Source organism: Gobio gobio, assembly GCF_949357685.1.
Source record: "Gobio gobio genome assembly, chromosome: 10".
NCBI classification, from domain to species: Eukaryota; Metazoa; Chordata; class Actinopteri; order Cypriniformes; family Gobionidae; genus Gobio; species Gobio gobio.
Genome location: NC_137116.1, coordinates 8,046,279 through 8,074,184, shown reverse-complemented (window position 1 = coordinate 8,074,184; position 27,906 = coordinate 8,046,279). Strand labels below are relative to the sequence as shown.

General features: G+C 40.0%; 2 protein-coding genes across 4 annotated transcripts in view; both read right to left on the bottom strand.

The window, feature by feature from the left end:
* Window positions 1-10,614, bottom strand: mrps25 (mitochondrial ribosomal protein S25). The gene is made up of 4 exons (XM_079826983.1): window positions 10,390-10,614; window positions 9,098-9,204; window positions 8,939-9,026; window positions 1-647 (listed from the first exon to the last, which is right to left on the bottom strand). The coding sequence occupies exons 1-4, from the start codon at window positions 10,521-10,523 to the stop codon at window positions 455-457; spliced, it is 522 nt and encodes a 173-aa protein (XP_079683109.1). The 5' UTR covers window positions 10,524-10,614; the 3' UTR covers window positions 1-454.
* A 3,120-nt stretch (window positions 10,615-13,734) lies between these two features.
* nr2c2 (nuclear receptor subfamily 2, group C, member 2) overlaps window positions 13,735-27,906 on the bottom strand; it is a 51,617-nt gene continuing 37,445 nt past the window's right edge. The window contains exons 11-15 of one of the 3 annotated variants that reach the window (XM_079827185.1): window positions 25,606-25,727; window positions 25,372-25,511; window positions 22,330-22,470; window positions 22,125-22,230; window positions 13,735-18,080 (exon numbers count right to left, since the gene is read on the bottom strand). In XM_079827185.1, coding sequence (XP_079683311.1) covers window positions 17,906-18,080; window positions 22,125-22,230; window positions 22,330-22,470; window positions 25,372-25,511; window positions 25,606-25,727 — 684 coding nt within the window. In that variant the 3' untranslated portion in view covers window positions 13,735-17,905. Of the gene's footprint in view, window positions 18,081-22,124; window positions 22,251-22,329; window positions 22,471-25,371; window positions 25,512-25,605; window positions 25,728-27,906 lie in introns of all 3 variants that reach the window. The other 2 variants (XM_079827186.1, XR_013817319.1) reach the window with 2 other exon arrangements.

Below are 27,906 nucleotides of genomic sequence, written 5' to 3'. Positions count from 1 at the left end.
ACAGTTTTGTTTGCATGTTTTTATTAATTCTTCACTGTACCCATCACAAACAGACATCAAATGAACTCGTCAAGGCTTTCCTGTACAGAATATATACTGTATTTGAAGAGCTTTAGACAGTGTGAGATATAGTGGCTGAATGAAATGCTTTTTGTGATTTTTGTCATCAGAGCAACATATTTGTGAGTTATTAACAACCTGTCCAGTAGCTTTTGGATAATGTTGTGTGTTTACACCGAGCAATATCAGGTATCATAAATGTAACACTAATAATTAATAAAAACGACTGACTGAAAATGTGGTCAGAAAGTATTCATTTAACCCAGGAATATGTTTGCTTTCCATAGTCCATCACAGTTTATAGGTTAAACTTACAAAATCATGTTCACTCACCAAAAAAACATTAAAGAGCATGATGAGTCCAAAGTGTTTCTCATGTTCACTGTAACAGTTTTTAATCATCAGAGGACGCAGCCAGTTTGGCCCTGTATTTGCCAGTCATCTCTTTGGGAAGCGGGACAAAGCCGGGATGAGGAACTTGACCCTCCACTTCGCTCATACACTCCCGCAGGAAATATTTCTTGTTCCCAAAGTTAGCGGGGTTTGACAGCTCCATTTTAGCCAGAGCTTCAGCTTCAAGAACTTTACTGTGGGCAGAAAGAGACAGAAGTGGGTGAGCGGAGCACAGATACACATTATATCTCACTATATCAGGGCATTTTGTGGTCAATGTGACCAGGATGAGAACGGTAACATTGGCATTAGCACTGGTTGGCCACTAGGTGGTGCTGTGAGGTAAGTTTCACTACAACTACTACACAGTAACACAAGGCAGTTCTGATTCTAAACCTTTTTTGCAAAGGGGTTATGAATTGAGATATCAACTATCCTTTGAGCTTTTGAGATATACAAGGTCACACGCAAACGCAAGTGATTTTATTTGGTGCTTTTTGTGCATTCACGCGCTTGAAGCAAATTCGCGTCTGCGCGCGAGTTGAAAAATCTGAACTTTGGCGTCTATTTGCGCCGCGTTAACCAATCAGGAGCCTGCTTGCTGCTGTCACGTGGTAAAGTGACGTGATGAGAAACTCTGCATAATTTAAAAATACTACTATTGTGTCACAAAATGTAGTTTTAAGACTTTTTCAGGTGAGAATGTAGTTGTTTAAAGCTCAAATCTGTGGTTTATTTATAAAGAGAGCACCTATTTAAAAAAATTATTCTTGTGTTTTTGGAGTTGTGAGATCCAGGCGATCAGCGGGTGCTCAGCGCTGGTTAACCCCACCAAGAGCAGCCTTTCCTCGGCTAGTCCTTCTGACGTTTGCCGCTGGCTCTGATGTCCTGTAGTGGTTCGTCTTGTGTGGATCTAACGGCCGATCTTTGGTGTCATGAATCTATAATTTGTTGTCTGCCGAATCGTTTTGACTGAGGGCAAAGAGAAGTTTCATAACTTTATTTTTTAGGATATTTAAATATACATGCAGTGAAGATAATGTAGGCGTTGCTTGGACCACATTTGTGTGGCTATTAATGCTTATTATATCTTTTTAAAGAAAATGAAAAGCGGCAGAGTGGTGTTTTGTGACATATTTCTCCTTGAGCGTCTTGAACGCGCGTCTATTTAGCTTCAAACGCTCGATTTATACGCGCGTCCAATTCGCTGTGGACAACCCCGCATAATTTTAAAATACTACTGTTATTGTGTCACAAAATGTAGTTTTAAGACTTTTTCAGGTGAGAATGTAGTTGTTTAAAGCTCAAATCTGTGGTTTATTTATAAAGAGGGCACCTATTTAAAAAATTGGAATTGTGAGATCCAGGCGATCACCGGGCACTAGGGGTGGCACGGTACATGGAAAAAAACCAAACCGTTCGGTTCACTTGTCTCGGTTCGGAGTGTGTGCGTCGCACGGTTCGACGCATGCGCAATGCATCCTCGTGCCCGTATGTTACCTCAGACAGTGGGTGTCCTTTTCACGCGAAATAAGAGGTGTGTGTGGACATACAGTAAAGTAAAAGTGGAGTGCTGCAGGTCACGTCACGTGTAGAAATGCAAGTGGGAGAGATAAGGAAGGCTGCCCGGAGTTGTTGGAGAATGCGCCAGTGTCGTATAGCAGGCAGGGCAGATGCAGTGCGGAGAACGGGAGACGCGCGCGCCCGTTGCGCATACACACACTGGCAGTGTTTGTCTCGCGCAGCTGAACCGCGGCTCGTGTATTGCAAATACAGACGACTATTGTCCATTATGTCACATTTTCCGGTCTTCTCCTCCGACCCCTGTAAAATTTAACATTTAATAGTTTCTAGTTTTAATCATTTAAACATGCCTTTGAAGTTTGGCCAAAAACTTCTGGCAGTGTTGTGTTTTCGTGTATTTTTCTTTTCACAGCGCTGGATGTCATATGGTGATTTATGAAACACACGGAACACTTCATGGTGAAATTTGTTCATCAGGTCAGCTGAATTAAAGCCACTGTGCATTGTTCTGATCAAAATTGATATGATTAACATGAAAAATGTTACGCCAATGTCTCGGACTCAGTAGACAGCCAGTTAGGAAACAACTTGATATAACAATTTTTTTATTACTGTATCCTAAATTGTGGATGATTAAGCTATATATATATAATATGCTGAAGTAAATTTCTGGAGTGTTAACTATTAAAAAACAACAACAACAAGAACCGTACAGAACCGAAAACCGTGACCCTAAAACCGTGAGACGAACCGAACTGTGGGTTTTGTGAACCGTGCCACCCCTACCGGGCGCTCAGCGCTCATTAACCCCGGCGAGAGCAGCCTTTCCTCGGCTAGTCCTTCTGACGTTTGCCGCTGGCTCTGATGTCCTGTAGTGGTTAAACATGAGATAGAATTCGTCTTGTGTAGATCTAACAGGCGATCTTTGGTGTCATGAATCTATAATTTGTTGTCTGCCAAATCGTTTTGACTGAGGGCAAAGAGAAGTTTCATAACTTAATTTTTTAGGATATTTAAATATACATACAGTGAAGATAATGTAGGTAGTGCGTTGCTTGGACCACATTTGTGTGGCTATTAATGTTAATATATATATTTAAATGAAAATGAGAGGAGGCAGAGTGGTGTTTTATGACATATTTCTCCTGGAGCGTCTTGAACGCTAGCCTGGGAAAACCCAGACAACTTCCGGCAAATTTAGATTTGCTCTGCAAGTAGTCTGGCAAAGACCCCATTCAAACCCATTTCTAATCCCTAGAAATCGCTGCACCAAATAGAAACGTTGGGGCGGGCTTTACACGATGACGATAGTGCAGCGACGTTGAAGCAGATTTGCCACCGTGGAGCATCACTCGTTCGAATCAGCTATCGCGTCTGTTTTAAGCGATTTAAACTTTTCCTTTTCGTTAAAACCTGAGCAAAAAACAACACTCGAAGCCTTCATATCTAAAAACGATGTTATCGCTGTCTTACCGACTGGATTCGGCAAAAGTCTGATACCAGCTTGGCCCTTTGGTGGCTATACGAATGGGTCTTAGCGAGAGCCCTCTGGTAGTGTTAATGTTTTACAAAATATAGTTTTAAGTCCTTTTCAGGCGAGAATGTAGTTGTTTAAAGCTCAAATCTGTGGTTTATTTATAAAGAGAGCGCCTTTTTTTAAATTTGATCTGCCGTTTTCGGAGTTGTGAGCGCCAGTGGTTCAGCGGCGCTCAATCGCTCAACCCCCCCGAGAGGCGCCTTTCCTCAGCCAGTCCTTGTGTCGTCTGCCGCTGGCTCTGATGTCTCTGTAGTGGTTAAACATAAGATATGATTCGTCTCGTCTTGTGTAGATCTAACGGCTGATTTTTGCTCTCATTAATCTATAATTTGTTCCCAGACAGATCGTTTTTTTTATCTGAGGGCAAAGTGAAGTTTCATAACTTTATATTTTTAAGCTATTAAACTTTACCGTTGTAGTCTCCAAGCGCTGATTTTGACTGAATTGCTTTATTTATTGTATAGCTTCTAATACCTTTTACTTACTTTTATAATTGCTATTGATGATCACACATAAACTGACATTTAACAAAAAGAGACTGGGTTGTGTTTTATGTCATATTTAATTTATTACAGTGGTAATCATAGCCTATATTGTATTATATGCCTATATTATGTGTGTTTTTTTTAATGTAAACGAAAAGAGGCTGGGTTTTTTTATTTTTCGTTTTGTTATAAACATGCATTGAAGATAATATGCATTGCCTGCACTACATATACAAATATATACTGAGTGATACTGTCAGCATTGTAGGCGGACTAGTTTCCTCCTGTCCTCGGGAGTTCGTTCTCCGGAGTCAAACTTGGCAAGTCACGGACGCAAGTCAGAAGTTTGCGTACGAAATATGTCATAAAACACCACTGCCTCATTTCATAAAAAATAAAAATCTTAAACATAACAGCCACACGAATGTGGTTCAGGCAACGCGTAGCTAGGCCTACATTGATTATCTTATATATTTATAATAAAACGAAGTATAAAACACCCTGCCTCTTTTCGTTTACATTTTAAAAATAATATATTAAATAGAGATGCTCCGATCAGCATTTTTGGGGCCGATCACCAAGATCATGATCTGCCGATTGCCGATCACAGAATGGCAATCTTTTATCTATAATCTTGCAGAGTTTTCACCATTTGTAGAAATGAAACTAACTCTAAATTAACTGAGTCAAGATCTTGAAGAACCACCAAGTGTTTATTTTAGAAAATGAGATAACTTAAGGCTACTGTAGGCCATCTTTCCCAAATAAATGTATTTAATAAATGTATATAATTATCACCTAAATATTGGATCATGCAGTGCATTTTTGTTTTTAAAAACAATTTTTCAGGTAGGTCTAACATTAGTATTGAGGTAAGAAATACTAAAGACATTTAATAAGAAATCAAATGTAAATTAATATTGGTCTTCCCTGAATAAATTAAATTAGATTAATCCTTACACTTAAGGTAGCAAAAGTTAGTAATTCAAGAGCAGTGAGTGTCATAAAGGTTCATCAAACAACACAAGACAAAGAGAAACTCAGAGACAGCAGCAGTTTATTCGACAGCTGTCACTTTAAGAGCGAACACGGATACGGTTACATGCAGTAGCACAAAATGTTCACTCACGAGTCACGACGGGGTTTACGTGCACACTCGTCAAGACGCTCATTTAGTACTTACATTTGTGTGTATCTGACCATTTCAGTGCAATTTGTACTCGCAAGCTTTTTGTGAGATGGCCTGTGTGTGTGTGTGTGTGTCTCTCCAGACCGTGCGCGCGAGTGCTGAGCGGTTTGAACACTGGCAAGACTTAAAAATAAATGCAAATGATAAACTTTAGTGACAATATGACACTGCCTCGATTGTGCAAAGTGGCAAATCCTGTGTCAACTGTGCAGCTCGATTTTAGTGCACATGCGATGCGCTGATGTGAAGCCATTTGAGCATTTTGAAAGGGAGAGAGCGTGCGCACGCGGTGATTCACGCGCGCTGTTTGTGAACTTACGTCCCACAAAAAGTTTTCAAATGACTGCGTAAGTTATTTAATATAGAAATATGAATTGTACCTCACCTTCAGCATTATAATTATTTTACCTGCGCTGGAAAGAGAATGAGACGGTGTCGCTGCGTATCATGCCCTAGCTCTCACGGCAGGTGCGGGTTTTATGTGTCGTCAGCATGCGATCGGTTCATGAGATCGGCCTTTTTGGAGACCGCCGATCAATCATCCCAAAGCGATTATCGACCGATCGAGATCGGTTGCCGATCAATCGGAGCACCCCTAATATTAAATATTAATATGTGGTTTAGGTAAGGTGACCAGATTTCTGAAATGGAAACCGGGGACATTTCCTATTTGAGAACACAAGTACAGACAAGAACGCATATTGAGAGACGGCCAAATGTTTCTGCGTCGCTCTGCATACGTCATCTCCCTCATCGCTCTGATTGGTTTTAGGTCTATCCAATTGCGCCGAGAGGCATTTGAGCGACGCCCGTTGGTGATGCCCCTTTGGAAATTATTTTTTTGGAGTCTATGAAGCTTTGCCAGACCATAACTCAGTTACTAATGAGAATGGTCTGGTTTTAACCAGGCTACTTGAACGCGTGTCTATTTCGCTTCAAACGCTCGATTTATACGTGCAAATAAATTCAAAATATTCAAGAGCTCTATTTGCGTTTGGTTGCTAGAGTGTTCTGGGTGGCTATGGTGTTGCTAAAGTGTTCTGAGTGGTTGTTATGGTGTTGCTAGAGTGTTCTGGGTTGCTATGGTGTCCTGGGTGGTTGCTATGGTGTTGCTAGAGTGTTCTGGGTGGTTGCTATGGAGTTGCTAGAGTGTTCTGGGTGGCTATGGTGTTGCTAGAGTGTCCTGGGTAGTTGTTATGGTGTTGCTAGAGTGTTCTGGGTTGCTATGGTGTCCTGGGTGGTTGCTATGGTGTTGCTAGAGTGTTCTGGGTGGTTGCTATGGTGTTGCTAGAGTGTTCTGGTTGGCTATGGTGTTCTGAGTGGTTGTTATGGTGTTGCTAGAGTGTCCTGGGTGGTTGTTATGGTGTTGCTAGAGTGTTCTGGGTGGTTGCTATGGTGTTGCTAGAGTGTTCTGGGTGGCTATGGTGTTCTGAGTGGTTGTTATGGTGTTGCTAGAGTGTCCTGGGTGGTTGTTATGGTGTTGCTAGAGTGTACTGGGTAGCTATGGTGTTGATAGAGTGTCCTGGGTGGTTGCTATGGTGTTGCTAGAGTGTTCTGTGTGGCTATGGTGTTGCTAAAGTGTTCTGAGTGATTGCTATGGTGTTGCTAAAGTGTCCTGGGTGGTTGTTATGGTGTTTTGCCTGAGTGTTCTGGGTAGCTATGGTGTTGATAGAGCTATGGTGTTTTTGCGTCACTCTGCATACGTCATCTCCCTCATCACTCTGATTGGTTTTAGGTCTATCCGATTGCGCCGAGAGGCATTTGAGCGACGCCCGTTGGTGACGCCCCTTTGGAAATGATTTTTTCGGAGTCTATGAAGCTTTGCCAGACCATAACTCAGTTACTACTGAGAATGGTCTGGTTTTAACCAGGCTACTTGAACGCGTGTCTATTTCGCTTCAAACGCTCGATTTATACGTGCAAATAAATTCAAAATATTCAAGAGCTCTATTTGCGTTTGGTGTGAACGCAGCATCAGAAAAGCTTTTATTGACAGCTGACTCAGCAAACGACCAATCTGCGAATGTGCTTCCCTGTGACGTCAGAGAGCAGTGAAAAGCCGCCTTAACCGAAGAAGAAGAAAGCCTGATTCTGTAGCCCCGCCCACCGACTCGCGCATGACATGTTATAGATAAATAACAAAGACCTACGTGGAGCTAAACCGGCTCGAACTTCAAAGTAATAAACATGCCGCATAAACTTCATCCGGATTCCAATATTAGGTTAATATTAATATTATATTAATATTTAGTTGAACTTTATTTTTAATGAAGATCCAGCGACAGAATGAGATTATAAACGATGGTGTGTCTTCGATATTGGACCCGACAGGAATGGTGCTCTCTTGACTGGTCATTTGAAGGAAAAATACAATCGCGGAAGTTTTGAACATGCTGATTCAGGCATGGTGAAGTCAGGTGAAGTTTTGCTGATGCACGTACTGGCTTGTGGGTGCGCGCGTGCGAGCTTTGCGAGGCCGCCACGGACACGCCCTTCAGGGAAAACGCAATTTAACATCGCAAAGGCCTTTAGATTAGACTGTGCAAATATGATAAAAACAGGGGTGTGACGTTATGATTGACAGCTTCTCTGAACAAAGTAGTCACTGAAGCACCAACGGACTTTACCAACAATGCACTCCGATTTACCAAACAGGGCAAATTAGTGTTAGCGCGCAATCCCATAAAAGCGCAGATGGGATTGTAAAGTTCTGCGTGTGATCTACTGACGACACACATTAAAGGGTTAGTTCACCCAAAAATGAAAATTCTGTCATTAATTACTCACCCTCATGTCGTTGGACACCCGTCAGACCTCCGTTCATATTCGGAACACAAATGAAGATATTTTAGTTGAAAGCTGATGGCTGAGAGAGGCTTCAGACAGGCCTCCATTGGTATTCAGTACATTGACACTTCCAAGATCCATGAAAGGCACTTAAAACGTCGTTACAAAGTCCATCTCACCACAGTGGCTCTACAATAATCTTACAATGCGACGACAATAGTTTTTTTGCGCAAAAAAAAAATAAAAATAACACCTTTTTCCAACTTGTTCTCGACTTCCGTGTATGCCTCCACGACGCATGCGCGAGAATATGACGTAGCGCCGGTGTTCGGGAATCCATGAAATGCACACTTAAGCCCCATTTTGAGCACTACGCCGAGACCTAAAGCACGATCAATGTAGAATCCAACAGCTTAGACACACGCGTCTTCCTCTGCTCGTAAACAAATCACTTCTGGGTCATATGTCCGAACGCTGGATCTACGTCATATTCTCGCGCATGCGTCGTGGAGGCACACACGGAAGTCGAGAACAAGTTGGATAAAGGTGTTATTTTGATTTTTTTTTGCGCACAAAAACTATTGTCGTCGCATCGTAAGATTATTGTAGAGCCACTGTGGTGAGATGGACTTTGTAACGACGTTTTAAGTGCCTTTCATGGATCTTGGAAGTGTCAATGTACTGAATACCAATGGAGGCCTGTGTGAAGCCTTTCTCAGCCATCAGCTTTCAACTAAAATATCTTCATTTGTGTTCCGAATATGAACGGAGGTCTTACGGGTGTCCAACGACATGAGGGTGAGTAATTAATGACAGAATTTTCATTTTTGGGTGAACTAACCCTTTAAAGAACACAGACGCAGCCGAAACATTTCCATAAAGTAGTGAAAGACACCTAATATAAAGTGCAACGCAAGTTTGATCTCATGGACTCTCTAAAGCACATCATGAACTGCGACTTACTCCGGCTTGCCAAGGATCTTCTTCACATGGTGTGTGATTTCTTTATGGGGCTTTCCTTCCACATCCACCAGCACTTGCTCTCCATCATCTGAACACACACTCAGAATTTAGAGGATAAAGACCGTAACAAAACAATACTGAGAATAATAAAGCACTTACCGAGGTAAAACCGCAGGAAAGGTGATGGCGTCATGTTTTTGAACATCATTATTTGAACCCAGGGGTTTTTGTACTGGATTTGAGGAATGTTGAAGAACACAAACTTCCTGTCGAACACATGAACATTATCCATCACATTCTTGAGTGACTAGAATGTACATTTCCTGAAGAAAATGTGAGTGGTGCTTGCAGTGGCAAAACTCGGCACTCGGTTGCTAGGGTGATTCTAGGTGGTTGCTAGGCAGTTGCTATTGTGTTCTGGGCAGTTGCTAGGTGGTGGCTAAGGTGTTCTGGGAAGTTGCTATGCTGTTCTGAGTGGTTGCTACTTGCTAGGTTCTGGGCAGTTGCTTTGGTGTTGCTTGGTGGTTGTTAAGATGTTCTGGGTGTTGGCTATGATGTTACTAGAGTGTTCTGGGTGGTTGTTATGGCATTGCTAGAGTGTTCTGGGTGGCTGTTGTTGTTATGGTGTTGCTAGAGTGTCCTGGGTGGTTGCTAGAGTGTTCTGGGTGGCTATGGTGTTGCTAAAGTGTTCTGAGTGGTTGCTATGGTGTTGCTAGAGTGTCCTGGGTGGTTGCTAGAGTGTTCTGGGTGGCTATGGTGTTGCTAAAGTGTTCTGAGTGGTTGTTATGGTGTTGCTAGAGTGTCCTGGGTAGTTGTTATGGTGTTGCTAGAGTGTTCTGGGTTGCTACGGTGTTCTGGGTGGTTGCTATGGTGTTCTGGGTGGTTGCTATGGTGTTGCTAGAGTGTTCTGGGTGGCTATGGTGTTCTGAGTGGTTGTTATGGTGTTGCTAGAGTGTCCTGGGTGGTTGTAATGGTGTTGCTAGAGTGTACTGGGTAGCTATGGTGTTGATAGAGTGTCCTGGATGGTTGCTATGGTGTTGCTAGAGTGTTCTGTGTGGCTATGGTGTTGCTAAAGTGTTCTGAGTGATTGTTATGGTGTTGCTAAAGTGTCCTGGGTGGTTGTTATGGTGTTTTGCCTGAGTGTTCTGGGTAGCTATGGTGTTGATAGAGTGTTCTGGGTGGTTGCTATGGTGTTGCTAGTGTTCTGTGTGGTTGCTATGGTGTTACTAGAGTGTTCTGGTTGGTTGCTATGGTGTTACTCATGCTATGGTGATCCTTCACATACATGAGTGACTTTGTAACATCTATCCAGATTTTTTTTTTACCCTTCTTCTGACATTACACCACACATATGCATTTGTATCCGACATATTGACAGTGAAAACGACTAACACTCTTTCAATAAGACATTTCTTTAAAGTGTCACATAAAGTCATCAGATGTTTTCTGACCTTGCTCCTTCACTCAGATCTCCGTGTGTGTTATAATTGACAGTCATAATCTTCACCGACTTTTTAAAAACGACTTCTCCTTTCTGCAGATACTCCAGCGTCCTCCGTATGGGAAATCTTCCCTTCATCGGCATGATTATATGAATAATTTGTGTAACACTGATGATCCCTACACTTCAGCTCATGCTGCTCCTGCCTCGCGCGTATTGATGACGTCAATTGCACGCGCCGTGCCACGCCACCTAAAGGACTGGAGGAACGAACAATCGCCTGTCTCACACACACACAATGGAGGGATTTGATAGACTAAACTAAATAAATCCATTCATATACAAATACATACTTCATGGTTTGTTGCAATAAACAAAAGCACAATCAAATGCAAGAATAAATATAAACACAAAACTACTACAATTTTGTTTTATTAACTTTAGCTTGCGTCTCGCGCATGGCATCACATGGCGCTCTAAAAAAACGTCCATAGATTTTGCACTTTACCTGGGTCTCACGTATAACAGCAAAAACGCGTTCTGTGTGAACCGGTCTCATTATTTGACTTTATTAGCCACTATCAATCAAGAAATAAATAGACTATACCTGCAGAAAATCTACGTAAATACTACATCAAATAAATAGGCTACAAACAATGATACATTATACAATATAGACCTAAAAACGTGTTTAATTATATTGTATAATATCAAATCTTTATGTTTCTCTATGGTTTTGTTTATGGCAGCTAACCTTTTATGGTTATAGTAGAACATTACAATCTTTAAAACCAAAATGAAAATAACAAAATCACAGTCCCTTTACAGTTACTGCTATCATAAAAAAATACACTTACTTGTGGATTTAAAATTCTACATATTGACATATGGCACATTTAATGTCCAACAACAAATATTTTAGCAAAATGTATATTTTAGAGTTTTTGTGCTCTGTTTGGCACGCATGTGCAGCAAAATGGAAATATTTGCATGACTTTCTAACATTTACAGATGGAGAATTAGAGTATACCTGTTTACACGATCAGGCATAACATTATGAAAGGTGAAGTGAATAACACTGATTATCTCTTCATCACGGCACCTGTTAGTGGGTGGGATATTAGGCAGCAAGTGAACATTTTGTCCTCAAAGTTGATGTGTTAAAAGCAGGAAAAATGGGCAAGCATAAGGATTTGAGTGAGTTTGACACGGGTCAAATTGTGATGGCTAGACGACTGGGTCATAGCATCTCCAAAACTGCAGCTCTTGTGGGGTTCCTGGTCTGCAGTGGTCAGTATTTGTCAAAAAAGGCCCAAGGAAAGAACAGTGGTTAACCGGCGAAAGGGTCATGGGCGGCCAAGGCTCATTGATGCACGTGGGGAGCGAAGACTGGCCCGTGTGGTCTGATCAAACAAACGAGCTACTGTAGCTCAAAAAGTTAATGTTGGTTCTGATAGAAAGGAGTCAGAATACACAGTGCATCACCGTATGGGGCTGCATAGCCGCAGACCAGTCAGGGTGCCCATGCTGACCCCGCCCACCGCTGAAAGCGCCAACAGTGGGCACGTTAGCATCAGAACTGGACCACGGAGCAATGGAAGAAGGTGGCCTGGTCTGATAAATCACGTTTTCCTTTACATCACGTGAATGGACGGGTGCGTGTGCGTCGCTTACCTGGGGAACACATGACACCAGGATGCTCTATGGGAAGACGGCATGCCGGCGGAGGTAGTGTGATGCTTTGGGCAATGTTCTGCTGGGAAACCTTGGGTCCTGCCATCCATGTGGATGTTACTTTGACACGTACCACCTACCTCAGGATTGTTGCAGACCATGTACACCCTTTCATGGAAACGGTATTCCCTGTTGGCTGTGGCCTCTTTCAGCAGGATAACAGGCCCTGCCACAAACTTACAGAACTTAAAGGATCTGCGGCTAACATCTTGGTGCCAAATACCACAGCACACCTTCAGGGGTCTAATGGAGTCCATGCCTCGACGGGTCAGGGCTGTTTTGGCAGCAAAAGGGGGACCAACACAATATTAGGTCATAATGTTATGCCTGGTCGGTGTATAGGAGGATATAGAAAGACGGCGCACTCGTATTACTATGAATGGGAGAAAGTGGCGGAATAACTCCCACCTTCTAAATAAAAGAGCCAATCGCTGATTGGTAAAGTCACGCGTCACTGCAGCTGCCATTAGTTAGAAGCTTCAGATGCTATAGAAACAGGCAGTGTTCTGAGACGCGTGCTGGGACTGCGCAGCCTGACGAAGATTGTTAACACTATTTGAGCATAAGAAACCCCATTTATGATACAGTTGTCAGATTTCATTGGTGAAATTTAATCGTAAGCTTGGTAAGACTGTAAGTCCAGTAAGACTGGAGCTGCACTTGCATGACTGAAATAACCGCCGGAGAGGCGTTTCAAAGATGGCCGCCAAGTGAAATGACGTTCCTGAAAGGGACTTTGTCTTGACTCACTGAGCCTGGGTCAAATTATGGTCCTTTTTGGAACCGCTTTAGCCCTGACTGATGTGTTAGGTTAATTCAAGTCAGGTTTTGGACTGTAATCCCAAATTTTCTTAGTGCACTTTATGGAACAGGCCTCTGAAGACCTTGTTTAGCTGGTTCAGGTGTGTTTTACCGGTGTCCTACCCTGTTCCTGGAGGGCCGTCTTCAGCCGAGTTTAGCTCCAGCCAAGCGCGCATTTCCAACTCATAAAAAAAATCAACTGAATTTTCACAGATGGGCTCCAATCAAACGGTAGAAACATTTCAAAGATGATCCAGAGACATGGGATAAACCTGAAATAAATGTCAAATGTCATAGCAGAGGGTCTGACTCTTTAAAACATATCGCAACGTTATCACAAATCTGGGTGTAGCTATCACTTGTTATTAGGATTAATTTAAGCATTTTAGCATAAGGTTGCAGCATAATAAAATGTAAGGAATTCAAATAAAAAGGTCAGAATATTATACTTTCTAAATGCACTGTAAATATTTTTTTCTTAAGCCACAGTATTTAAACTCCACATCAGTATAGAATTTAATAAAAGGTATAAGCTAGTTCATGCACAGCTTTTCTTATCGTCTCACAGACAGATAAAAACAGAATTACAGCATGGCATTACAACACCTATAAACCAGTCACTGATGGATTGAAATCAAAACCTTTAGGCATCTTAAGATACATACACAGTTTAGTTTAAAACATTTGTCTGCCAGTGTTAAAAGCATATCAAAACTGCTTGTATGGGTCATGCTTTTCAAACAATAAATATCTTTTCTTTTGGACATAAATAATCCTTGAGACCAAGTAGGGATGAATGAAAAAAACAATAAACTCTTATGGGAAACAGAAACCTCTCCTTTTATAGAGGTCAGAACTATTAGACAGGGTTTGAGCAGTTAAAGATTCATTTTCAAATTGAAATTGCTGATGAATAAAAATTGATGTCAATGTTTGTACGCTCATTTACAAAGGGGATATACTCTCTTGATTATAATGATATACTTGTCAATGGACATCTATTCAACAGCAATCACTTTATAGTAATGTTTTTACTTGATTCACAAGAAATGTATTTAGACTCAGAGTTCAGCCCAAAATGGAAGCTTGTTTCAGGCACAATAAAAACATTAAAAAAGGTTTTTCATCTCGCAACTCTGACTTTATATCTCGCAATTCTGACTTTATATCTCGCAATTCTGACTTTATATCTCGCAATTCTGACTTTATGTCGCAATTCTGACTTTATATCGCAATGCTGACTTTATTATCGCAATGCTGACTTTGTCGCAATGCTGACTTTATAACTCACAATGCTGACTTTATGTCGCAATTCTGACTTTATATCTCGCAATTCTGACTTTATAACTCACAATTCTGACTTTATATCTCGCAATGCTGACTTTATATCGCAATGCTGACTTTATATCGCAATGCTGACTTTATAACTCACAATGCTGACTTTATGTCGCAATTCTGACTTTATATCTCGCAATTCTGACTTTATAACTCACAATTCTGACTTTATATCTCACAATGCTGACTTTATATCGCAATTCTGACTTTATAACTCGTAATTCTGACTTTATATCTCACAATTATATCTCACAATTCGGACTTTATATTGCAATTCTGACTTTATATCTCACAATTCTGACTTTATATCACGCAATTCTGACTTTATATCGCAATTCTAACTTTATATCTCACAATTCTGACTTTATATTGCAATTCTGACTTTATATCTCGCAATTCTGACTTTATATCACGCAATTCTGACTTTATATCGCAATTCTAACTTTATAACTCGTAATTCTGACTTTATATCTCACAATTATATCTCACAATTCTGACTTTATATTGCAATTCTGACTTTATATCTCACAATTCTGACTTTATATCACGCAATTCTGACTTTATATCGCAATTCTAACTTTATATCTCACAATTCTGACTTTATATTGCAATTCTGACTTTATATCTCGCAATTCTGACTTTATATCACGCAATTCTGACTTTATATCGCAATTCTAACTTTATAACTCGTAATTCTGACTTTATATCTCACAATTATATCTCACAATTCTGACTTTATATTGCAATTCTGACTTTATATCTCACAATTCTGACTTTATATCACGCAATTCTGACTTTATATCGCAATTCTAACTTTATATCTCACAATTCTGACTTTATATTGCAATTCTGACTTTATATCTCGCAATTCTGACTTTATATCACGCAATTCTGACTTTATATCGCAATTCTAACTTTATAACTCGTAATTCTGACTTTATATCGCAATTCTGACTTTATACCACACAATTCTGACTTTATATCGCAATTCTGACTTTATAACTCAATTCTGACTTTGTATCTCGCAATTCTGACTTTATATCACATAATTCTGACTTTATATCGCAATTCTGATTTTATAACTCAATTCTGACTTTATATCACACAATTCTGACTTTATATCGCAATTCTGACTTTATACCACACAATCTGACTTTATATCGCAATTCTGACTTTATAACTAAATTCTGACTTTGTATCTCACAATTCTGACTTTATATCACACAATTCTGACTATATCGCAATTCTGATTTTATAACTCAATTCTGACTTTATATCACACAATTCTGACTTTACATCGCAATTCTGACTTTATATCGCAATTCTGACTTTATATCTTGCAATTTCTTACTTTACATCTCAATTCTGACTTTATATCTCGCAATTCTGACTTTATATCGCAATTCTGACTTTATATCTCAATTCTGACTTTATATCTCGCAATTCTGACTTTATATCTTGCAATTTCTTACTTTACATCTCAATTCTGACTTTATATCTCGCAATTCTGACTTTATATCGCAATTCTGACTTTATATCTCAATTCTGACTTTATATCTCAATTCTAACTTTATATCTAAATTCTGACTTTATATCTCGCAATTCTGACTTTAGATCGCAATTCTGACTTTATATCTCACAATTCTGACTTTATATCTCACAATTCTGACTTTGTCTCACAATTCTGACTTTGTCTCACAATTCTGACTTTATATCTCGTAATTCTGACTTTATATCTCAATTCTGACTTTATATCGCAATTCTGACTTTATATCTCGCAATTCTGACTTTATATCTCAATTCTGACTTTATATCACAATTCTGACTTTATATCTCAATTCTGACTTTATATCTCGCAATTCTAACTTTAGATCGCAATTCTGACTTTATATCTCAATTCTGACTTTATATCTCGCAATTCTGACTTTATATCGCAATTCTGACTTTATATCTCAATTCTGAATTTATATCTCGCAATTCTGACTTTAGATCGCAATTCTGACTTTATATCTCAATTCTGACTTTATATCTCGCAATTCTGACTTTATATCTCAATTATAACTTTATATCTAAATTCTGACTTTATATCTCAATTCTAACTTTATATCTAAATTCTGACTTTATATCTCGCAATTCTGACTTTAGATCGCAATTCTGACATTATACCTCTATAATTTGCAATTGCAACTTTATACCATGCAATTCTGACTTTATAACTATACTACAATTGTGTGCGAGATTGAGAGAAAAAAGTCGAAATTGTGAAATAAAAAGTTGCAATTACCTTTTTTAAATTAATTAAAAAAATTATTCAGTGGCTGAAACAAGCTTCCATAGCCCAAAATCGTCTTGCTGCATGAGCAAAGCATGCAAAACCACCAGTTTTGTCAGTTGTCTGTAGGTTTTCAAATACACGAGGCACATTTTGGGCAGATCTTAGGCAGATTGCACAGTTGGTGGTGAAAACTGAAACTGAAATGAATTATAGAGCATTCAAATGCTTCTGCTCACCTCACAAGTATGGCATTAAGGGTTAAATATACACTGATTTAACATGCTTTACCATGTTACAGTGGGAGTGTGTGGTTTATAATTTAATAGTTAGTTTGGACATAAAAAAACAATGCGACTAACCAATAATGTGTCAGGCTAACATAGTCTGGAAGTTCAAGTATATTTACTTTTTCTTTTCAAGCTACCATGTAGTCTAGGTGAAAATAGTTCTGCTTCAGAAAAATCCTGTTAAATAAGTGCATGTCAGTTGCTATAAATCTGGACAAAATGACACATTCTGTTGTTTTGAAATGACGACCAAATTTACAAAAGTCTAACTGTGCACAGATCTGCAAATTAAAGCATGTTAGTAATCTAATTGCATTAAACCATCATGGTTGTGCATATATTACATCTGAAATGACACCTTTTGTACATCGCAGCAGCGGTCGAGTGCTATAAAGATACAGATCAAATATGTCATTTAATAACACAAGATGATTTTTGAAATCAAGCAAATCAGACCATCTACATTTGTATGGACTTTAGAGTTGGACTCGGTGAAATAATAAATAAAGGATATTGAGGAGAAGCTGATTGTCATGACGGCAGAAGTGACAGTACAGAGCAAAAATGAGCTGTGGGAAACAGAATATTCCCGTTCACGTCAATAACTGCATTATTAAACCAGATCCGAGCTGTAAAATATGACCTAGATATGTTTTCGTTGGAGTCTAAATCCAGGGATCCAGAGAACTGTCTTGATATCAACTGTTACATTCAATCGAGGATCGCGTCTTCCATGGGAAAGGATCGTTCAACAGCCCATTGCTGTAGATATTGTTCTCATAAGTAAAAAAAAATGATGGAGGTTTAAAACATCGTCTTGGATTGTATCCAATGGAATCATCATGAAGTGCTCAACTGTTTTTAAATGATGCTTTAAAAAAGAAAGGCATTTGTTTAATTTTTGAGGCAAATGTCCTGTCCTTGGGAACTCAAAGTCCCATAATGCACCTTTCTGTAAACTACAACACAGTATTTCTAGGGTAACGGTCACACACTGAAAGGCTTCCCCTGTTGCAGCTCCTCTTGAGGTAGAGCTTGTTGGTCGGTTCAATATAACGGGATATATTTGAGTCGAGGGATGATGGGAGTTACGATCACACGGCGGGGCCTGTCATTTGGCTGTTGTAGTCCGCAGTCTCCATTTTAAGGATATATGGGATGATGCTGTCGATCGGTACGTTGCCAATAAGGCCGGTGAAAAACAGCTCCTCGGTTATATTGGAACTCATCGACCGCAACGCTGGCAAACGCAACAGGATTCGGGCCAACCTGCCACATCAATTAATGAGAGCAGATTAACACATCAGCCAATTAACAAACACCTAAGGTTACTACATTAACCCGGAAATGCCTTTTTCATTTCAAAACACGCCGTTTTTTAAGCGTTTGCCAAAGGTTTCTTGTCCACATGGAAATCATCTTACTCATGTATAAAACATAATAAAAGCTCAATGAGATGATAGCAAGAGACCAGGCAGATATCTATGTCTTTTTACAGCCCACAGTCAATGTTTTACCACATTTTTTTCCACTTTTCAATGGACAAAAAACGCTGTCTCTTTGTGGACGGAAGGCCTAAACATAGAATGAAAAATGTGTTTCAAATGTATCCGGATTAATGTAGATGCAGCCTAAATGAAATACAACCTCAGCTCAGTGAACAGCAAATGGGGCACGTTGTCAGTAACCACATAAAAAATTATGTTTCCAAAAGCAAAGAACAAACATGATTAGATAAATATACATACAAAGCAAGTTGATGTTCCAGAGAATTTAAACGTAGTGAAGTTTAACTATCCAGCTAATTCCTGTGGGTGAGGTTTGCTTTATGGAAACTATACTTTAGGCCCTGTTTACTTCTGGTATGAAGATGCGTTTTGGTCAATTGGATCACGCTAAATACAGGTGTAAACGGGGTCTGAATGTTTTGAGCTTGTCCACTTTCCAGAGGTAGTGGAAAACACATTCGACCGTACTGCCTTCGTAGTGTAAGCGCTCAATGAATGTCTTCGAACAGCTTCTAAAAGACGCCCTACTTTCCACCGACTGCCCTAATGCATAAACATTATGGGAAGCGTCGTGTTCATATGTACATTGGATGATCTTATTTTGTCCATTAGATCTAAAGATCTGAAAAAGCCCATACATTTACTCACCCATAGACCCTCCCCTCGAATAAATCAGGACAGAAGTGGTTGAAAGTGGACAAAAGAGCACCAGGTGTAAACGGGAATGTGTCTCCCTCGTCTACTTGTGATTTGATCAACCAAAACGCATCTTAATAACAGGTGTAAACGGGGTTTAAGACACTTGTGTCCAAGAAGGCATGCAATTCATTAGCATCTCAACAGCACTGTCGTGGACAGTACAGGCCATGTTATTATGGGTGCAAAAGTGCATTCTGCATTCCCACTATAAGGGCATTGCGAACATTTTTCCTTAAAACTGGTAAAGTGCCTCTATTATGCATTTTCAGATATTACTTTTCATGTAGTGTGTAATAAAGCTGTTTGTGAATGTAAAAGGTCTGCAAAGTTTTAAAGATCAAAGTGCATATAAATGGAGTTATTAGGTGTTTCTCAATGTCAAGGAAGGATCCTCGGAAGCCAGAATTCCGAGGATGCTACGTCATCGACAGCCGTCGAAGGGCTGTTCCAATGTCGAGGATCCTCGGAATTTCAACCAAGGTCTGAGTCCTTCCTTCGAAAAATATGCCATATACAGGAAAGGATGCATACGAGTAGACTTCGCGCACTTCGCGCTCTCAAATCACCCACAATCCTATGCGCGCAGCTTTGCTATCTTGTTCAAAAAATACAAAATATCGGACGTTGGCAGAGTCGGAGCGTTAACGGGGCAATATATACGTCACCAAACATTTGTTATAACCATAGTAAATATAAGTAAAGTTTAACGTTTAAATGCCAGTACAAATGACTACCGTATTGATATTATACAAATTACGTTATTGATGGCTAACGGACCTTTTCACTGATGTAATGACGCAATGACGTGCACTTGCTAGCCTGTTCCATTTACCTGTTCTCCGAATGCTAAAGAGGAGCCTCGCCTAGCCTCTGAAGGAAGTGACTTGGAAGGACCAGTCAGCGATTCTGAACTGAAACGAGTCGCCAGTAACTCCAGTCTCACTTCCTGCTGAACCTGCGTAGGCTTGTAACTAATTTGCATAATGCCAGCCTATGGCCTTCATTGGCTGAGAATGCATAATATATAACAAAAACACTCAACTATTTCTGCCAAAATACCTGCTTTGGTAGCACTGGACGGGGATTTTTAATCATAAAGTTAATAATACAATTTTTACATTAAAGGGTTAGTTCACCCAAAAATGAAAATAATGTCATTAATTACTTATCCTCATGTCGTTCGACACCCGTAAGACCTCCGTTCATCTTCGGAACAGAGATGAAGATATTTTATTTGAAATCTGATGGCTCTGAAAGGCCTCCATTGGCACAATGCACGGTTCACTCTCAAGACCCTTAAAAGGTACTAAAGACGTCGTTACAAAGTCCATCTCACTACAGTGGTTTTAAAATAACTTTATAAATCGGCGAGAATAGTTTTTGTGCGCAAAAAAACCCTAAATAACGACTTGTATAGTGATGACGATTTCAAAACAAGGCATCATGAAGCTTCGAAGCGTTATGAATCAGTGAGTCGAATCATGAATCGGATCGCGTGTCAAACCGCCAAACTGCTGAAATTTGGCGATTCAAACCGCTGAATCGACTCGCTGATTCATAACGATTTGAAGCTTCATGATGCCTTGTTTTGAAATCGTCATCACTATGTAAGTCGTTATTTAGTGTTTTTTTGCGCACAAAAACTATTCTCGCCGATTTATAAAGTTATTTTAGAACCACTGTAGTGAGATGGATTTTGTAACGACGTCTTTAGTACCTTTTAAGGGTCTTGAGAGGGAACCGTGCCATTGTGCCAATGGAGGCCTTTCAGAGCCATCGGATTTCAACTAAAATATCTTCATTTCTGTTCCGATGATGAACGGAGGTCTTACGGGTGTCGAACGACATGAGGATAAGTAATTAATGACAGAATTTTCATTTTTGGGTGAACTAACCCTTTAACAAGTGCAGTTTCTAATAATATTACATATTATTGGAAATTGATTGGAAACATTGAAGCACTGAGCTTCAATTGATATGCAGATCAAATTAACTTTCATTAACAACAGAAATTTTATAGGGAAAAAATAATGTTCTACTCTTATTAAATGTACCATTGTTCTTTTATAGCATCACACTGAACTGACACAGCTTCAGTGATTATAAAAGGAGCGCTCTTTACTTGTTTTCTGCGTAATTCAGTCACAATTCAAATTAAAGTTTTTGTTTTTCATGAGACTTTGTGACTTTCCTACTTTTTCCCCATATATTAAGGAGAGGAAATGGCTAATAAGTCAATCAGTGCTCCTCTGCCACCATCTACTGGTTATAGTGGTCATTTCATGTCTTTTTTAAATAAAAGTGTTTATTTTCCACAAATTGTATTTTTGTTTTTCTACATCTTTAAACTTTAATTTTTTTTACAAATCCTTACAATAAAAATAACATTAAAATTGGATAATATTTAGGGCTTTGAAGAGCTGGAAAAAGTGTGAAGCCCTTGAAAAGTGCTTGAATTTCAATCTTAAAAGGTTGTACAAACCCTGAGATGAATAATGTAAAAAACACTATTGCTGCCACAATACCATGGTTACAGTTAGCATTACTACATTAAATCCATGGTGAATGTTGGTGATTTGTGGATTATAAAGCCTTCCTGAACTTGTTCATTCATGGCGCAATGTTTCTCCTGGTTTCCACATCAGCGCTATTTAATGTGATATCTATGGGATCTCCCAGCGCTGTGTAGTATGAGCTACAGCCCGTGTATGATTATGTCTATTATTGCTCTGAGCTGAGAAACGAGCAGTGCCGTTCCATTCCGCTTTCATTTCGTTTGCCATTTGATGTTTCTCATATGTAACAGAAATAGCAGATTTTATCAGTTGGGCAACAGTGCGACCTCTAACAAAATTGAGTTGCACCAGCAGGAAAAAAGGTTGCGAAATTCCACCAGTTGGTCCCAGTCTGGAGCCCTGAAAATGAAAGTGATTTTTGACCTTGGATGCATGTAAAGCTATTCTAGGAGACTCCAAAACACAATTAGGAACCTTTAAAATAGCATAATAGGGACACTTTAAAATCCTTGTGGTAACTGACAGCATGTCACAAACGCTGTTGATAGAGATGCATTTCACCCAGAACATCACTTTAATAAGGAGCAGACCTGTAGGTATCATCGGGATAGGTCTTCTCCACATAGTCCTGGAGCTCCATCTGCGCTTTTTCCTGGAACGTTTCAATCTGGCTACAGCTACTCAAGCCTGGATGATCTTGAGAAGAAACGGATCAGCTGTGAGTTTATAAGGGTATTACAACTGTTTCAAATGCAACATTCTGGCCTTCCTGGAGGAATTTAAGGGTACATGTACCTGGACTGAAGAGGACGATGGCTTTTAAATATGCATATTCATATCCGTCTGTCTGGAGCTTAGCCATGCTGTTGCAGAACTCCTGCAGCTTCCATATGTGCTCCATCACTAGTTTAATGCGTTCGCTCGATAGCTTGTCTACTGAGAGGAGATCAGTTGTTAGTTCAATGACAACTCAACATATTAACAGAGGAGGCTTCAGTGCTCCTGACATAAACAATTATCGATACTGGAGAACTGGAGATATTTTCATCATAGACGTTTCTTAGGAACACACTAACCATTTTAACCCATTATACATATTTATGATGAAAGCACTGAACTTAGATTCAGACCTTCAGTCTGTTCTGACTCGCGTTGCAATATATTTTCTAACTGACTCCTGTCTTGGGCTTCCTAACAATCCCAAATTCCCATAGACTCTCATTGAGGGGGTCAACTTTTTTACACTTTATTTTATGGTGTCATTGTTACAGTGTAATGATATATTTAATTACTGAGCAATATTAATGAACTACATGTACTAATGCTGCATTCCAGGCAAGTTTTTGAGCCCGTAAGTTACAACTTCAAACTACGACTTACGACTTTGTAGCGTTCCAGGCAAAGCCACGCCAAACTGCCTGAGCCCACGGAATTGTGGTAGCTAGATGTAAACAAAGCATGGCGGACAGTACGGGGCTTATGCTCATTTACAATCATTTCTATCGCCAAAGGTGCTTACTCCTTGCTCATTTGAGGTAAACAGAGGAGAAAAACGGCGCATATGGCAAGAGAAGCTGTTATACCTTTTATTTTACGTTATTTGTATATTTGTTTCATAAACACCGCATCCGTGGGGGCTGCCATTGTTGCTTCGCGAGCTATGTGACATCAGATCTCGTAACTGGGAGTACATCGATCTAATACGAGTTCACGGGTGGGAAGTCACGGGTTTGACTGCCGTTCCAGTGCACTTTCACGGGTAGAAGGTTGGAAAAACACGGGTAATTTGCATGTAATTATGCATAATTTACTGTTATTACTATGGTAAGTACATGTAACATGTAACAAGGACACTGTAAAATAAAGTTTTACCAAATAACTGCAAAAATCACTAGCAAAGCTTAACAACTTGCTTAGGACAACTTGCTAAAACATGCTAATTCCTGTTAGAACCATGCTAGCAACATAAAAAATAAGGCTAGCTAAATGTTAAAACATGCATAAAATATCAGGACATTTTCATTTTGAAGTGAACTAATCCTTTAAGACCAGGATTGTGTGCTTTTGACATTTTAAAATAAGACGCTAAAGATTCCGTTTAGTACACGCGCTATGACAGCTGGCTTCTGTGTTTGCGCTTTAGGTGTGTGCGCTCGTAAAACCATTTTAAACTGGCAAGGCGCTGTTCTCTTACACAGTTCGGAAGTGGTAGAAATTGCAATAAACAAGTGTGAGTTATGAACAAATAATTTGTAGAGATTTGCCAGAAGAAGCAGCCATGATGAACAGCCGATTTGTACGGAGGCATCTGATGAAAAAACAACTTTGGAATTCGCGAACAGAAAAATCAAGTAAACCCAGAGCGGATTGTGTTCAGATTGCGTGTTTTTAGTGAACCGTACCATAAGATGAGATCGAACCATACCCAGACCACCTCCCGAGATGGTCTCAGTTCGGTTCGCTTTAAAGGAGTCTGAGATTGGAGTATTCACATATGGGCCAAAAATCACGCAAACTCAGACCCCTGAAAAGGACCATGTGTGAAAACCATAGACTGTAAAAAAATATGGACGTAGTGTCCGTGACGTCACCCATAGGATTCTGAAGAGCAGTTTTGAAGCGTAAAGTAGGGTCGAGCTGGCCGTTGCCATCTTGGCAGCACGTCATCGCGCGTCACTCCCTGATAACTGAAAATGGGCAAAGAGGCGGGACGTGATGACTAACAGACAGCAGACAAACGATAATCCACCTGTCACTCAGTGGCCACACCCTTAATAATGCAGAAATTATGCAGAAGCATTATGTGAGTCGATTCAGCGGTTTGGATCGACAAAGTCATGTGATTTCAGCAGTTTGGCGGTTTGACACGCGATCCGAATCATGATTCGACTCGCTGATTCATAACGCTTCGAAGCTTCATGATGCAGTGTTTTGAAATCGGTCATCACTATATTCGTTGATTCATAAAGTTATTGTAGAACCACTGTAGTGAGATGGACTTTGTAACGACGTTTTTAGTACCTTTTATGGGTCTTGAGAGTGTAAAGTACACTGTGCCAATGGAGGCTGTGCCTTTCTGAGCCATCGGATTTCAACTCAAATATCTTAATTTGTGTTCCGAAGGTCTTACGGGTGTCGAATGACATGAGGGGAAGTAATTAATGACAGAATTTTCATTTTTGGGTGAACTAACCCTTTAAGGCTTTATATAATGAAAACGAATTAGTTAAAAAAAAATTCACCCCCCTCCCTCACAGTTGTCATGAAGGGCAAAATTTGATGTATAGACCAAAACCACAATTTGTACCAGACTGTAAACATGTTTATTTCTGCTGTAAAGTTGGGCATTTTAACATGGAGCTCAATGAGATTCTGCTCCCTTCTGGAGCCTGTCTCTAGTGGCCAGTTGATTCATTGCAGTTTAAGTCACTTCCGGTATTGGCTTCAAGAGAAACTGGGGGAGGTTGCCGCTTGGTGAAAACACCCTCACTGCTAAAACTAAAGCTATGCTTCTGTGAAAAGTAAGCCCCACCTTATTTAATTTGATTGGCTATCTCAATCATTCTGACATTGACGAGCGCTGTTAGACCGTTACATCAGGCAGTTACATCAAACAGAGCGGAGTGTAATGCAGTGAATAAGAGCAGCCTATCAAATATGGGGGGGGGGGGGGGGGGGGTCTAATTATTGGGGGACTTCTCAATGTCTATGGTGGTTTTGGCCCTGGTTAAGAGGATTTGCACAGCCTCTAACTGTTTCATTGTATAATATCTCAAGTCTCCAGCACAAAGTACACTCTGTAAACATTGTGGATGTCAGGCTTGATGTGAACCGTACCGTCCTGGATACTGGACTGCAGGTGATTGACGATGGCAGCGAGAATGGTGGACAGGCTCATGATCTGAGCACACTGCGCCAGACCCAGAATAAACAACTCATTCCAGCATGCTCGTACCAGAGCCGTGTTACACTCCTGCCTACACACACAAACACAGAGAGTGAGAAAAATTACATACTCTTGAGAGATAGCGTGCATAAGTATAGAGAGAAACCCTGCAATAGAAATCTCACCCAAGAGCAAGGAATGCTGGGATAGAGCGCGCCCAGTGCATGGAGAGGAAGAGTAGGCGTGACGCAGACTCACAGATATAATGCACATTCAGATACTCAGGCATTGGGCTTGGCATCGTCAACTACAGAGAGAGATAACCAAACACACTCTATAAGAACATCTTTCTTTCATTATTTACAAAAGAAAAAGTGTATTTTTGTCTTCGAAAATCTTTCTCTTGAAAATCAAAAGCTGCGATATCAATATTAAAGTGGAATACACTATCCTGCCAAAAGTTGTGGGACGCCTGCCTTCACATACACATGAATTTTAAAGACATCCCATTCTTAATCCGTAGGGTTTAATATGGAGTTGGCCCACCCTTTGCAGCTATAACAGCTTCAACTCTTCTGGGAAGGCTTTCCACAAGGTTTAGGAGTGTGTTTATTGGAATTTTTGACCATTCTTCTAGAAGCGCATGTGAGGTCAGGCACTGATGTTGGACGAGAAGGCCTGGCTCGCAGTCTCCGCTCTAATTCATCCCAAAGGTGTTCTATCGGGTTGAGGTCAGGACTCTGTGCAGGCCAATCAAGTTCCTCCACACCAAACTCGCTCATCCATGTCTTTATGGACCTTGCTTTGTGCACTGGTGCACAGTCATGGTGGAACAGGAAGGGGCCATCCCCAAACCGTTCCCACAAAGTTGGGAGCACAAAATGTCTTGGTATGTTGAGTTCCTTACACTGGAACTAAGGGGCCAAGCCCAACCCATGAAACACAACCCCACACCATAATTCCCCCTCCACCAAACTTTACACTTGGCACAATGCAGTCAGGCAAGTACCATTCTCCAAGCAACTGCCAAACCCAGACTCGTCCATGGGATTGCCAGATAGAGAAGCATGATTGGTCACTCCAGAGAACACGTCTCCACTGCTCTAGAGTCCAGTGGCGGCGTGCTTTACACCACTGCATCCCATGCAAAGCATTGCGCTTGGTGATGTAAGGCTTGGATGCAGCTGCTCGGCCATGGAAACCCATTCCATGAAGCTCTACACACTGTTCTTGAGCTAATCTGGAGGCCACATGAATATTGGAGGTCTGTAGCTATTGACTCTTCAGAAAGTTGGTGACTTCTGTGCACTGTTCGCCTCAGCATGTGCTGACCCTGATCTGTAACTGTACGTGGCCTACCACTTCGTGGCTGAGTTGCTGTTGTTCCCAATTGCTTCCACTTTGTTATAATACCACTAACAATTGACTGTGTAATATTCAGTAGTGAGGAAATTTCACGAATGGACTTATTGCACAGGTGGCAACCTATCACTGTACCCCGCTTGAATTCACTGAGCTCCTGAGAAGCGTCTGCATGCCTAGAGCTTGATTTTATAAACCTGTGGCCATGGACGTGATTGGAACACCTGAATTCAATGATTTGGAGGGTTGTCCCAAAACTTTTGGCAATGTAGTGTGTATATATAAGGAATATTGAAAAATGACTAATACCACACTTTATGCCTAATCATTCGGTAACACACATGCATTATTAAACAGGGTTCCCACTCTTAGAAATAAAAGACAAGGATCACAGATTCACGGCCTAAAGTAATAATTAAAAAATAATTATAATTTTGTTTTAATTTATATATTATTGACTGTATTTGGTCGTTCTTTTCTTTTTTTGGAAAGCACACTTTCTATATTCATCTTAAATTATGTTATAATGTATTCATATTACATTTATAAACTATTTGATAAAATGATCCAAACAATCATTAGTAACAATCTAATGAATTATTATAATATACTCAAACAAGATATCACAGTAGCATAAATAATGCTATGAGTTTAATGTTTTAAAATAATTACAATATTGCATAGCAAAAAAGGATAGATAGATGCTTTTAATATTTCCATCAGTAGGGGGCAGCAAATAACGGTCTTAAAGAGTCATTAGAGTCATTCTTTCACACGATTCATTCAAAATGAACTTATGACCGGAGAAAATGACGTTCTGTATGAACCGTATGAACAGGTCACTGAATCACTTTCTCAAACGATTCATTCAGAAACAAAACCTCACTGTGTTACTAAAAAACATTCTGCTCCGGTATTCTTCTGCTGAACTGTTGCAGTTCAGAACATGCTTTCTGCTAATTGCGTAAATTTTTTTCGGACCAATGCTAAACCGTTTGTTCTTTAATGAACAAGAGCATTTTTAAAATTTGCATTGTATTGTGGAAGATTAATTAGTCCTGAAACTCCACCGTCCGTCACCCATTTTTCAGGAGACTTTTTGACCAGAATATAGTCCATAGTCC

Coding starts and splice junctions, on each gene's coding strand:
- mrps25 (XM_079826983.1), bottom strand. CDS start 10,523: ATGCCGATGAAGGGAAGATTTCCCATACGGAGGACGCTGGAGTATCTG. Junction 9,205..10,389: donor GATCTGAGTGAAGGAGCAAG/GTCAGAAAACAT, acceptor TGTGTTCGACAG/GAAGTTTGTGTTCTTCAACA. Junction 9,027..9,097: donor TTTCCTGCGGTTTTACCTCG/GTAAGTGCTTTA, acceptor GTGTGTGTTCAG/ATGATGGAGAGCAAGTGCTG.